This window comes from Podarcis liolepis (genome assembly GCF_965112155.1).
Source record: "Podarcis liolepis genome assembly, chromosome: 12".
In the NCBI taxonomy this organism is placed as follows: domain Eukaryota; kingdom Metazoa; phylum Chordata; class Lepidosauria; order Squamata; family Lacertidae; genus Podarcis; species Podarcis liolepis.
In genome coordinates this window covers 26,769,691-26,784,698 of record NC_139563.1, presented here as the reverse complement: position 1 = coordinate 26,784,698, position 15,008 = coordinate 26,769,691, and the positions used below count along the sequence as shown (strand labels likewise).

Below are 15,008 nucleotides of genomic sequence, written 5' to 3'. Positions count from 1 at the left end.
TGCTGCTCAGAAAGATTATACTCCACATGTATTTACACAGGCATATTAAAATACCTCTTTTTGTTTAAATGAAAATGATGTATAATAAATGTTAATGAATTACTCGCTTGTTCTGAACACTCATTGCTTTTGGGTAATTTCCCCTCATTGCTTTTGGGTAATTTCAAGCATAATTACTTATGCCTATAAAAATATAAATATTTATAAGATGGCAAATACCCTAAGGCTTTCACTCTGGTTGTTAATTTCCAAATTGGTCATTAACTTATCCATTTTTCAAGAACAGATATTACTTAGACAACGTAGTTAAAGGATAATGTTCATGACAGAGAAACATGTGGGACTTTAGAATTTTGATAACATTCAGCAAATAAAAAAGCTTTTAATGTAAAATTTCACAACTTCATTGCAATTTCCCTATTATCCCAGAAACAGAAAAAGTTTTATGAATAAATATTGACATGAACTATCTAGCCAATTCTTAGCTGCAGCACAAATATATAGATCAATATTAGGAAGCAATATATTTATATCTATGTCTTTATATCTATCTCAATAGATATAGATATATAGATATATGGATACGCATTAGGAAGTAAGGTTCTAACAGCCCTCAAGAGTTTCACAGCGATACCATTCCTAAGTCAAGGGGAAAGCTGAAATTCCCTCAAATGGATTCTGTGCTGGTTGAAATGCTGCTTCTGCTTTTCTTGACCAAGAAGTTGAAAGTCTTACCTTTCAAAAAAAAAATTTAAAATTCCAAAACTGAGCTCTTTAATTGTAGCCACTCATGAATGCACGTTCTACCTTCCAACATGGAACTAGCATTTGGAACACTTTTACAAAGATGTCTTAATCTTTTCTTATGATGTAATCGTGCTTTTGGTTTTGAAAGGAAATGCCCAAAGAATGGTTCAAAAAAACTAGTAAAAATATTATCTACATATACACACACTGGCCTAGTTTAGAGGTAACAGGAAACCACAGTCTCACCTCTTTTAATCTTAGGACAGAAGGGTATTAGAAGCTTTTCCCAACTGCAGACCATGAAGAGAACTGATTAAAAATGGAAGCAGATGCTCCTCAGGTGTGTGAAAGAGGAGAGGGGCTTGTTGTCGCTTATTCACATAGCAGGAAACATGCTTTCCATTACGTCTCAACTAGGCCCAGATATTTCATTATTATACACCTACGGTGACACAAACTAAATGTCTAATAATTGGAGTATGTGTGTATTGTACAACCCAGCAATTTATTTACTTATTATCCTTTTTTTGTTTGTTTTTACAGTGTATCGTAGTATAATAATGCATAGTATAACAAAGCATCAACCAAACTCCAATCTGTCCCATCAACCCAACAATTTATGTTATGGTTTTGAGGTTATTAAAAATGAACACCAAGAAAACTAGCACAATTTTTTTAAGCTACAGTATTTTTAAATGCTTATTATTATTATATATACTAGATTGATATACAAAGACCAAACAACTCAGAACCATTTCAGTTATTACAGCAGACATGTGATGAAAGGCAGTTATGTCAGAAGGAAATTTCACCTGCAATTATTTTTCTGCAAGTAAACCCTAGAGGAATCCATTACTTTCAGATGGAAAACGAGAAATAAAAATGGATTCCTAATTAGAACAGAGGTTTCCCCGAGACACTAAGGCTACTAATAAAGGAAGTTTATGTTGCTGTGTATTCAGCGTTCTTACTACACAAAGCCAAAAGAAAAAAACCACGTTGTTTATTTTTACACAAAAATAAATAGACATGGTTATACAAATCTTCAAAGTAGCCAAACTAGAAGTGAAAATGTGTTGCTTGAATACACTAAAAGTATCAGTATAAATTTCTAGTGCCTCTTCTGAAGGTCTACGAAAAACAACAACTTGAGGCCTTTAACAAGGAATGCACAATGTTTATTTTGAAACATTTATTGTTACCTCCCCTGGGCGGTACAATGACAAACAAGGAATAAAATAAAGTAAAATAGGCAAGATCTTGTGCGTGCACATCAACACTTATTTCTTAGGCAATGCACACTTTTTTTGGTAGAATGTCTTGGTCGTATTGAGAGATGCCAGACAGCTGAAAACTCTTGTGTAAGGATCTGACACTCACAGTGATCCCTCAAGTGCACATACACATTTTAAAACTTGATTATCCAGTTTAAGATATCCATGTTAACACTTCCATGTTAGGTTTTGCAGAGGAAGCCGTCTTGGTGATCCTGAGCCCAGAAGGGAGCTTTCTTCTGTACTGGCCCTGCTGCTTTGGGAGAAAACTCCCCTCTGAGGTGTGTCACGCTGTTTACATTTCATGACAAGCAAAGGTGCACCTTTTGGTCCAAGCTTTCGGAGAGGAATGTAATGCATCATGATACTCTATTTTTGCTTTTGTGGTGTTATTTATCCTTAATTATATGATCCTTATTGATTTTGTTTTACAAGTTTTATTGTTTATTGTGACTGTAGTGTTACTGTTCATCACCCTGGGTCTCTTCAGTGAAAGGCAGAGTACAAATTTCTCAAATAAAATAAATAAATAAATAAATGTAACATTCAGGGATATAAGCTGGAGCAGGATCACAGATTTCTGCAGAATAATGCTGAATGTTCTCACAAGGGTTATATTCCAGTGTTAATGTTTCCACATGCACGAACTCACTTGATTGCCTCCAGAAATCCCACAAGTATTGTGTTGCAGAACCAGAAATTAATCCTGGGGCATTACAACACACACAGACTTTCTTTTTATTTAAATTTGAATACATCTATATAATGCAATCAGTCTGTTAGGACCACAGCTTTTTCTCATTCTTACAAAACGTACATGGACTCTAACATAGAGAAATAAATCACAATCCTAAATTTAACAATTTGAAGTATATATTCTATGATACAGTGATACAGTGTGTTTATGATTATTTCACTGATGAAAATAATCAAAAAGCAAGGCCACTGAACAAATATTACCTGGGTGGTCTCTAAGACGATTGACTAACTGGATTCTACTTTACGCTGAAATAATTTGGCTGATTTCCCAGTAGGTAGCCAGATCAAGTTTCCAGCTCATATCCAAATAACAAAACCCAACGTCAGCTGTGCCTGCTAACATCCAGCTTACAAGAAGCAGTAAAAGCAATATTTTTAAAGGGCCAGTTTACTTTCTTCAATCACGAGTCAGCTTGCATTATCACTGTATCATTTCTTACCACACACAATCCTAGTATAATAATGCTTATTTGGAAAGTGGTATCCTACCTTCACATTGTCTGGATGAAGTCCTCCAGGATGCTTGTCCATGTACTGACATAAATCTGTGTGCTTGAAAAGAGAAATCCAAGAAAAGGAAGAAGGAGGGATTAATTACTACTATTGCTACAGAAATGTAACAAATTTTCTATTCAAAACCCACTATTTCCACCAGATGCAGCAAATAAGGGGAATAAATGCTATGCTAACATGACCTTCAGGTTCCAACTCGTTATATAGCTAATAATATTGCATATAAAACTCTAAAATGCAACTCAATTTTCTAGCTGGAAACCACAGGAGGGGAGAGCGCTCTTGTGCTCAGGTTCTGCTTGAGGGTTTCCCACAGGCATCCAGGTGGCCACTGTGTGAACAGGATGCTAGACTAGATAGGCTAGATAGGTCTGCTCCAGTGTTGAAAGTCAATTACAGTTACAGCAGACTAGAAGCATCCCAAATGGTTCAAGGCCCACATGGGGCAAAAGATTCCTGCAATGAAGGGGGACGGACAAGATGATCCTTGTGGCCCCTTCCAACTCTACCATTATATTATTCTATGTACATACTCATCACTATCTTATTGTAATATTATTTTTGCATTCACTGCAGTCTCTATTAAAACAATGTTGTAGTTATAAAAACCTATATTTCCTTATTGTAATATTATTTTTTCATTCACTGCAGTCTCTATTAAAACAATGTTGTAGTTATAAAAACCTGTATTTCCTTATTTACATTTGTAAATGCACTGCAGTGAAATGTGTGTTCCCACAGGAGGTCAAAATCACATATTTCTCTGTAGTCTTAGATGTCACACATTCCTGTCTGCAGTAGAAATTGTTCATACATTAAAACCATAAAAGGAAAGATATGCCTATAGTAGTTGGAATGCAGAATGAAATTTGCAAACCTACATTCTACTAGAAAAATATATATGCTATTAAGGCCAGCATAAGAAGCTCTACTTAATGTTAAATATAAATGAAGTTGCTTCCAAAGAGAAATGATTTAACAACTGCCATTATAGAGAAACCTATGTCATTCATAGAAATTCTGTGTAAGTTGTGCAATAGTGCCTAAACACTGAAAGGAAGTTTAGTACCTTCATCTGCTCGTTCAATAAAAACCAAGTTAATTATTCTACATCTATCACCATGCTGCCCAACATGTTTGGGTTTCAGTTTCATTGGTAAAAAGAAAACACAATCAATATTTTGAATAAAAAAATTCCTTCCAGTATTAATATTTTGAATGTTTTGTTTCCTTTACAAAGCCGCCCAATACATTTTCCTGGTTCGTATCATTTGTTTGCTGATATTACTGACTAGAGGCTCCTTCCCTGTTTGTCCGCTCACCCACCCCTTTGCCAACTGCCCTTCCCCTACACTTTTATACCTCACTCACACCCTCTCCTATCACCCACAGCTTATCTTTATCAGCTTGCTTCATAACCCATACTTCCCAGAATACCAAGGAGCCACTTGGGCTCTACAATGCTAGAGAGAATGTTTGGGAGTGATTGTGTCAACAGCCCATTTCATCACACCATTCCATAATGAAACTAGGGCTTCAACAGTTTTCTGTACTGGAAAATGCCCCAGGACATTTAGGAAGCCATTGGGTTTCACCAGTCTCCAAGGGTGGGCAATTCAAACAGGTCCTCCACCCTTGGGGGGGTGTCAATAATTATTGCCAGCAATCCAAACTTTACCAGATAATGGTCCAAGTATGACAAGGAAATACATAGCATAATGCAGCATAACTATTGTCTTAAGAGCTTCCTTGCCCTTGTAAACTATAGCAAATTAAGTGGAGCAGGATTTGTTTTGTTTTGTCAATGGAGATGGATGTAGAGGTGATATAGAGGTGCCATAGATTCTCTGCTTTTCATAGTAGCCACACGTTCTCCACACGTTCCAGCCCCTAAAAGTTCATGGGGATGAAGAGTTTGAAACCCATTTTCTAAAGTTCCCTTTAGAAAACACTATATCGCTATACTGAAAATGCTTATTTATAATTAATTTATTTATTAATGCATATATCATTCAGTATAGGTTCAACAGTTGCAATAAAAAACAAACATGTCTATCTTTAGAAAGAGGGGCAGGGGAGAGGGAGAGATATTTGGATATATAGATAGGTAGATTTCATTACTTCAGGGACAAATCTCACAAAAGGAATTCATACCCAGCCTCCTCCTTACTCAGTAATCATTCACTATTAATTAGCCACTTATATTTTCAAAGAAATATTCTTCACTCCTCCTCTCTTTCGCAGCAATGATAAATCTACATGTGACTTAGCTGTCCCATAGTTGTACCTAATTGGTTTCAGCTGTCATTTCTGAAGCTGAAATGCATGGACAGCCTGGGGCCTGTGAATGAACAGGAAGCATTTCCAACCACATTCCCATCATGTCAAACCAGCAATGTGAAAGAGCTCTTCCATTAAAACAAAAACTGTACTATTTAGCTTCTGGCAATGACATCATGCAGCAGACAGAATGTATTGTTTCACTGAGGCAGCAAGACTGTTGCAAGCCATTCTTTTCTGCTAAAGAGATTGCACACATTAGTTACGCTCCGGAGGTTCTTCTGACAAGAATAGTTTCCCTATTGTCACTAAGAAATTCTTAAGCAGACAATACAATGCAAAGAACAATAAAAGATATAGCTGAAGTAACATATTTGCAACAATTGCATGCAACCATACTCTACAAAGAAGTTACTCTAAGTAGAAATATAACAAGACAGAATCCCACATTTTTAGGATTATTTGTTGTCATTCTCATTTATGAAATAAATTGCAATTTAAAGTCATAATTAAAATTAACATAAAATATTAAAGTAACCAATTATGGTATTTTAAATTAACCAGTAACATTTTGGCATCATTCTTGCACGGATTGAAATTTTGGCTCAGCCCTGATGTGATATGGCTTCATCATAGTATTAAAATGATCACTCACTCAGTAAACACTTAGATTTTAGATTTTATTCACTAGAAATAACCATCCATATTATTGTATTTATACAATTAGTTCATTCTTATAATGCTAAATTATAATTTAGCATCATGTATAAACCTGTCCAAAGTTCACAAGTATGTCAGTGTGAAAGTCCCTTGCATTCTTTGTTCTACTAAATATGTTAATTCCACAGTTTTTTTAAAAAGCCTTCCATTCTTACCCTTAAAATTGTCATTCATAACCATCATTTTCTTGCTTTTTAAAGATTGTTTTCTTGTTATTCTGTCTTATCTATTACTTTTATGTACTTGGAAATGTACACATTTGAATGACACAATAGTTATAGAAACTTATAGTAAATTTGTTTAACAAGTCAAGTCTTTCTGAATTCAAGGGTGCTTATTCTCCTCAAAATGTGCATGTGATTAAAGTCTTAGTCAATATTCATGCATTTTGGTACTGACCTTTCCACTCTTTTACAAGAACATCAGTGTTATCTACTTGTACCATTTATATGAACGCAAAACATGAAACATTTTAAAGCTTTTAAAATAATTCTAGCTAATGAAGTTTGCCTTTAAATTACAGAAGCAAGGAACACAAAATGCTAAGTTATCTGTTATAGTTGCATTTCACCTTTCTTTCATCACCTCAGCTCAAGGCAGTTTCCCATTCAGGCACTGACCATAGCCAGTCCTGCTTTTTTAGAGTCATGCACAATAAGACCCTAAGAAAGTTAGCAATTTGTTAATGTGGAGCACTACTGAGAAGACAGCAAGTTGTCCTCAGAAACGGTTATAGCGAGGTTTAGAGGACTGAATGTCAACACTGCTCTTTGAACATCCTTTCTTTGGGAATGTAACCTCTATCCTAGGAAGCTTTGGTTGGCCCTATCAGCTTCCTTGCTGCCCTTAATCATGACCGACCACATAATTCTCTGAAAATGAAGGATAATTCCTAGAATTTTTGCTACCCCTCCATACAGAAGATGAACAGAAATGTTATTTTAACTCAGGAAGCCAAGAGTAATGGGTGGGAAGGGGGAGATAAAATGTTTTATCTCTGATGTTCTCTAGTCTGTATTTTATAATGGAATGGGTTAGACAGCCAGAGAAAGAATGAAAGGCCTTGGCCTGAAAAGTTTCCCATAATGATGACAGATTTCTGTCTCAAATTTTCATGTTTCAGGGGCACAAGGATATCCCCTTTCCCAACAAATAGCCCCCAAACAGAATTAAGTTCAAGAAGAGAAAATCATTCTCTTATCTGAATCTTTGCCATTATATGGACAATAAGAGAATGGCATTCTCATCCATCAAATGATGACACTGATAAATGAATGAACATTGAGCCATCTGTTTGCATTATGATACTTCTACCCAGATCCTTTTAACTATATATAGCCAAAATATCACATAAAACATTTGCACATAGAACTGCAGCAGCATCCAGTGTGGGGCAAGTCCATCTTGCTATGTTGCCTGTTAGCTTCAGTCCCACTAGAATAGGGTATTAAATCAAGTGACAGAGCCATTAAGGGCATGTCTGACTTCGTGCTGACCAAAATGCCTAAACTATTCCATGCAGAAAAGTGACACCAAAGTTTGCCATTCCATTCCTTCTATATCCCCCACTTCATATATTTCTATGATTCCATGCAGAGGTTGGATGGCCATCTGTTATGGATGCTTTACTTGAGATTTCTGCATTGCAGGAGGTTGAACTAGATGACCCTCTACAATTCTATGATTCTTATACATGTATAGTACAACTATGCCACAACTGGTGCGAAAATTATTCTTTGTATAACTGCATTGGCTCATATTGCTGAAAGTCCCTGGGTCGATTCCAAAACTAACACACTATACGTTGTGCTAACTCCATCCTCAGATTGTCCTATAGTAACACTGCACACAGAACTAGTCTACTTATCTCATTTAGAATGAGACTCCTGTTTCTCTTTCAGGTCCTTCCTCTTCCGATCTTATGAAAAATGCTTGCCTCCTGGTAACAGCTTTTTAAAAAACTAGTTTTTCAAGCCGAAAGTGCCAGATTGCTTCTTCATTCTTATCATCTAAAATGGGAGGGTGGGGAATTCCATATTTATCATCTTACTTTGATGCCTTTCTACCTCACCCGTGGGTCGATATTGAAGCTCAAAATATCACTACATCATCCCTGCTTACATTGCCTTATGCTAGCAATTTTGAAAAACTTGTCAAATCTTTTTACAAGGTATATTTCTGAGGTATAAAAAAGGTGATCTAAAAAAACTTGTTTCTGTACTGTCCCCTCTAAGCCCACTTCCTTATTTTCCTCAATTGTCCCACTTACATATTAGCCAGTTCTGCTGCAAAGGACAGCCCTAGGCCTAATCCCTGCAGAGGTGTACCTAGGTTTCCTTGCACCCTTGGCAAGGAGATGTATCGGCACCTCCAAAGCCAGGAGAGACCAGAAACTTGCTTTTTGTTGCCTTTCACACTCTGCCAGTGACTTCCACCATGGCCACTGGAAGCCCTCATTCTCTTTCTCCTCTGTCAATCCGTCTGCCTGCCTGCCTGCCTTCTTCCCTCCCTCCGCTCACTGCTTTCCCTTCTGCCTCCTTCCTCCTCTTCCTTCCTTTTTCCTCCTCTTGCAACTTTTACCCACTCTCTCAGTCTTTTTCCCCTCCGAGCCCAACTGGTGGGTGGAGAACTCACACTTCTAATAGTGCCGCTGGCAGACTGGGGAGAGGCCCCTGCAGGCTGCTGTCATGGCCCATGCCAGCAACTGGATTCGTCTGCTGAGGAACCCAGAGGAGCCAGCGTGCCTCAATCTCCACTGTGTGGAGGAGTGGTCTGGGGCATGTGCAGACGGGCTAATAGCCACTCAGAGTGCAGAGGTGTGATTTTTGCACACACACACACCCCTGGGTCAACCTTTCGAACTGGGTATGTGCCTGACTCCTGCCAGTAATATTTCTGATGGAAGGCAAGTAATTTCTAGAGAGAACTAATTCTGTAAGGGTAGTAAATTTATTTTCTTGCAAATCTAAAACTTGCTCTACATTGCTTTCTCTTTTGGTAAAACTGTATCTGAAGGAACGTTTCCACCCCAAATGTTCAGCCCAGACACTGAAATCCAGCTCTGAGATCATTCTCATTAGTCACGCCCGCCCTGTGGACCCTACTTCCATCAGATGTCAAGGAAATAAACAACTATCTGACTTTTAGAAGACATCTGAAGACAGCCCTATATAGGGAAGTTTTTAATATTTGAAGTTTTACTGTGGTTTTATAATTTGTTGGAAGCTGCCCATAGTGGCTGTGGCAACCCAGTCAGGTGAGTCACATAAAAACAATAAAATCATCCTCATCCTCATTACAGTGGAGCAACATCCAAAGTCACTAACAGATAATTTGAGCTGATTATTTCAAATTTTCCAAGTTTATTATTAAATCCATGAAATATCTAATATAGGATTTCAACTGGACCACAAAAGGAGCCAAAAAGAATCTTCCATTCTTAGAAAGTGGTTCTAAAATTGAATTACATCCTAAAACTACAGATCTCCTGTGCAGCAGGTATTAAGAAGTATATAGAACGGTGCAGTGTAGGGGGTTCCTTGTTCTACAGAGAATCGTGTTCTCTCTGAATTAAATAACCTAAGGCAAAACCTTCTTCCAACAGAAATCTAATTTCTCATTGTATATTGTGAACTGTAATATTTGTATCCTTATCGCTGCTTTTTCATAATCCAAAATGCCAGCACGATGGCCCCAACTTTGTCTGCCGGTTTAGTAGCAACTGTATACTTTGCCAGATTATCTAAGGACTACCTCTCCAAATGATTCAAAGCAACACACTGTTTTTGTGTGCCTTCTAAGACTTAATCTTAAGACACAGCTGTTTGAAAACAGGATAGGTTGAAAGATAAATCTGGTTTCAGTTGTTGGTATAGTACAATGAAAGAAGAGATGGTACCACAAAATACTGAACTTCTATATATCTAACTAAGTAAACAACCTTCGTAACTTGTATATACAAGTATTTATTACATTTTCAAAATATTAATCCATGAGAACTTAAAAATGTTTAAACATTCATACTTTTATTTGACAGGTGTATTTTTTCTAAACTTGCTTTTGGAATGCTTCATGGTGTTAACGTATTGTTTTATGAAGCGTTTATATCATATTCAGTTTTGTAATTATATATATTTTTAAATTGTAGCTTTCCCTGATAAAGGACCAGAGTGGTCCAAAATGCTTTGTACAATAAATAATTTCCTTTATTTCTACTCCATCCTTTTTTATTGTTTTCCTAGTATTTGTGGCCTTTCTTACAAGGCTAGTTTACAAAAACTATAATTTGTCTTGCCCAGGTCCAACAGCAAACTGTGATTTGTCATAAAATCAGAAGTCAGTGACAGCACAAGAGAATGGGGGATGGGTAACATGTAAACCCAAAAGTAACTCATAATGCCAACATGCAAACTAGCCCATTGTCTTCAGTGAGATTTAAGTAGATCCTCTTTGTTCAGGATCCTGGCGAAAACATTTTAAGTACTATAATTCAAAAGAGTTTTACAGAGGATGGGGAGATATAGTCAATGTTTTTTGTTTGTTTCCTCGCATAAGTTATATCAGCATGTAGGGAAATTTTACATTAGTTTTTTATTTGTCACTACAGTTTTCCAGCTAAAGGATAGTTTAGGGAGGCCAAAAATCAGGGAAGATAAATCAGTAAGGGAGAAAAAGAGGCATCAATTTTCCCTGGAATAGCTCAACTTGTCTCCCTTTGATTTGAGGCAGAAAGGCCATATGCAAAGGGATGTTGCGGCCATGAACATGTCTTTGCTACAGGAAATGCTTTTTTGAATGCTCCTGTCTCAGAGAAATGTTGCCTCTTCATCCTTCTGCCTACCCAGGGCTTCTAGTGTATGTACTTTTCTAGAGAAAATGAATGCTCACTGTTCTAACAGCAAAACATGAGCAAAGGATGGAAGCCAGCAAGAGGCATTTGCATTTGCATTGCACCAATGGATAATTCTGCAATTATTATTACTTTTTTGGCTGTCCAATAGATATACAGTGACATAAGGCAAGACATTTTATTCATTTAAAATTTATGCAAAATGTGTTTACTGTTACATAAGATTAAAAGCTATGACTTGTCATTGGTTACTCAGTTTGAAATTAAATAACAGTAAAATTCCCATTTATTTATACATTAGACAAAAGCATTTAGCTATGTCAATGTCTCCAGTGTCATTCTTGCAACTGTTCTGCACCAGTTGTTTTACAGAGAAATAACCGTAGTATTAAAATGTATCATTTATATGTAAATAGGCAAGGTAAATGGACTTTTCATAACATACTATCTAAAAACCAACCCTATTTGAGATTCATTTGCTTCTTATAATATCCTGAACTCAATTTGTAGAAATTTGGGGTTAATTGTGACTGTACATTCTACAATGCACCAGTTAAATGCTGAAGTGGTTCTACACAAATACCATATGTTTGTCTTAGGAAAACGCAGAATGATTAATTAGGAGTTCAGATCCAAGACTTCACACAGCAATTTTCCACACAAAATTAGATCATTACATTGTGCAAATTGAAGTTTTAATTAATAGCTGAAATGCAAGTTAGAGAGTATATGCTATGAAGTATAAATTACATTCCTCAGACTTTTTCTGACACTGCTTATTAAAATACAAACTGCCAGGTGAAACAAAAGTCACTTGGGGAGAATTTAATCCTGTATATTGCTTCCCTCCCACCCCCTTTTAAGTCTTACAATAGCCATGAGCCCGATAAGCTCAAATAAAAATGGTCTATAATCATTTGGCAAGCTATCACTTATCAAAAATTACTGAAGAATCAATAACATTACAATAATGTCTGCTACTGGCAATACTTCTGTAACAGTTTACTTAAAATATTTACATCCTGCCTTTTGGCTTCTCATGGGCCCTAACACAATTCATAACATACACTGAAGCGAGATTCATGTATACAATGTTTGCAGACAATCAAAAGCAATAGCTAGTATCATTTTCAAGACAAGCCTGGCAAATCTGGAACTATACTTGATGATCTGATAAAGTTAGTAAGTCTGAACTTTGTTATTTTAAGTCATATGCAACTACTCATTTTATGCACCTATTTTATAGTTTTGTTTTCCATCTTTGAATTTTTGTCCATTATACAATTTCTGTCTGTTTTATCCAATTGAACTGAAAATTAGATCTTAAAAAGGTCTGGTCCACATCCTAGCTGACCAAACTTAATGATGGACTGGGAGCAAGATTTAGACAGGCTCACAGGTTTTCAGACTCAACGCACTAGATTACATTCTAGTCTCTCTCAATGGGCAGCAAGGGACTATTATTTAAATAATCTGAGTATTTTTTAACTAAATCACACCCATTTTGCTTTTTGAGGCCCTGGTTTAGATCACAGTACATAAAAATGTTAACTTACCACAAACTCAAATACCAGTGTCAATGTCTCCTTTGTGTGAATAATATCATGAAGCAGCACAATATTAGAATGTTTTAGGCCCTTCAAAAGAGAAGCTGAAAGAAAAAAGGTACAATTAAAGGAAAATATAGTTAACCAATAAAGTCACCCAAAAATGATTTCAATACTAGTAATATTTTGTAGGTGCTCTGAATGATGCATAATCTGTCTCCACATACAACCTATACTTATTTCACCTGAACCCACACGGAATTATAGAGTTCACTGCATTTCACCTTCTCCCCTACCCCATGAGTAAAGTATAAAAAAGGGAAAATGTTGTTCTTTCTAGCTTTTTTCTCCTGTGTGAATAAATTTTTCAAATAAATTAATGTGTATTATTAGAACAAGTTTAACATGTTAATGTAATATTATCTGCCCTGCATACCATCAGTTGATTCAGTTTGCTACATTAACCCTTAAGAATGCAAGTACTTTATTCAGTGTTTTAACACTGGATTATCCAAATCAGTCACTTCATATAAAAATTATATTAAGTCTGCAGAAAAGTAACAGAAAAACCTTTTTCTATTAAACCTGTAAAAGATTTTGCACATATTTTATTTTTCTCTGTAATCTATATTTAATGCTCACACTGTAATGCATATTTAATGTGCACATTTAATATTCCTAAGATATGGTATATTTAACCAATGTGACATGACAAGCCATGTGTCACTACAGAAGCCAAAATGCCAGTGGTAACTTGTCAACTCACACATACATCAGAAAATGAACAACATCCCTTATAATATAAATGTATATCCAAAGACAATAATGTGCAACTGTACAGTCATATCCAAGTAATACTTTTCTGGTTTTTGTTCTTTTATATACTTTGTCCCCTAGCTCAAGATAGGGCCATCCTTTAAGTCAAAATTTCTAGAGCGATGTTTACATTACAAGATAGAAACAACAGCTATATAAAGGGGAAGGGGAAGGAGGGAAATGCTTTTGCTGCTTTCAGATGCCAGTCAGTGCAGCAGATACTGAGCTAGCTGGCCAATGGTCTAAGGCAGCTTCCTATGTTCCTATATATTATTTCCAGGAGGTCTCACACTGAGGGATGGATTAATAATATAGCTTGAAGTGAGAGGTGGTGGGGGGTGTTTATGAAACACACACACACACACACACACACACACACACACACACACACACCAACACAACCAGATGTCTTCATCTGCCTCTGATACAACAAAACATGTCTCTCCCTTATCAGTCTCTACAGCCACAGCAGGAGCTGTAACTCTCTAGCGGTTTGACTTCACCCTCAAAGGCACAGTCTTTCATTGTCTGCTGATACAGACGGATGCCAACCATACATATACATACATGCACGCACACACGCACACCCCACTTCAAACTGTATGTCTAATGATGTACAATAAAATCAATCCAGTAAATGTTCAATAGAAAGCAGGCAACAGGCTTAACATAACTGCATGCTTTCCTATTTATGAGTTTTCTATTCTTCGATGTTAAAGTATCACCTCAGGCCCTTACCTCTTCTTGGTGATCGTTATTTTCTCTCTAAAACCTCAAACAGGTCATTAAAACTTAAACATACTGAGCACACCACACTCTGATGCCTGTCTACTGGCTTTCTTTCCCCTGATATTTTATTATCTGTCCTCATCACTTTAGGTATCTATATTAGTTACTGGAAGCCCTCCACCATATAAACTCAGTGCTAGCCACACACAAAAGATGACAACTATAAAAAGAATCCAACATCAATAAAAATGCAAATGAAAGATTTATATAGTGCTTCAAATTATTTTAAGTATATTGTTGTGTAATCTGTATTCCATATAGTCAAGCAAGTCGGTATTATTATATCCACATTGCAGTTGGGAATGGGGTGAACCTATGAGACAGAGGCTTGCCAAGGGCTACCTAGTTGAGTCCATCATGGACAGGACATTTCAATCAGGGACATATCAATTCTTAAGCTAAGGGAACTCTCATACTAGAGGTCTTTCTTGTTGGAATTGTCTGCATTTGTGCCTTAAATATTTTTTCACCTTTAAGAAATTCCCATCCAACTCGGACTCCTTTTTCTTTGAGTATTTCTAACCATGGAATCTCACCCAGTAGCTCCTTAAGCTTTTTGAAATCAACCTTCTTAAAGTCTAGAGCGCATGTCTGACTACACTCAGCTTCCCCTTACCTCTTGTATAGCGGCCCCAAGAGAACAGGATCACTTTCTCCTATGGTTACCAGTACTTCCACTTCACCCTTCTGGAGTGATTGTCTGAGTTGGGGGTG

General features: G+C 36.6%; 1 protein-coding gene across 6 annotated transcripts in view; it reads right to left on the bottom strand.

The window, feature by feature from the left end:
* The window catches only part of CDK14 (cyclin dependent kinase 14), a 225,947-nt gene that overhangs the window by 122,239 nt on the left and 88,700 nt on the right, over positions 1 to 15,008 (bottom strand). For all 6 annotated transcript variants that reach the window (XM_083467689.1, XM_083467690.1, XM_083467692.1 and 3 more), the window contains 2 exons: positions 12,699 to 12,793; positions 3,270 to 3,332 (listed from right to left, as the gene is read on the bottom strand). In XM_083467689.1, the coding sequence (XP_083323815.1) occupies positions 3,270 to 3,332; positions 12,699 to 12,793 (158 nt within the window). The remainder of the gene's footprint in view (positions 1 to 3,269; positions 3,333 to 12,698; positions 12,794 to 15,008) is intronic.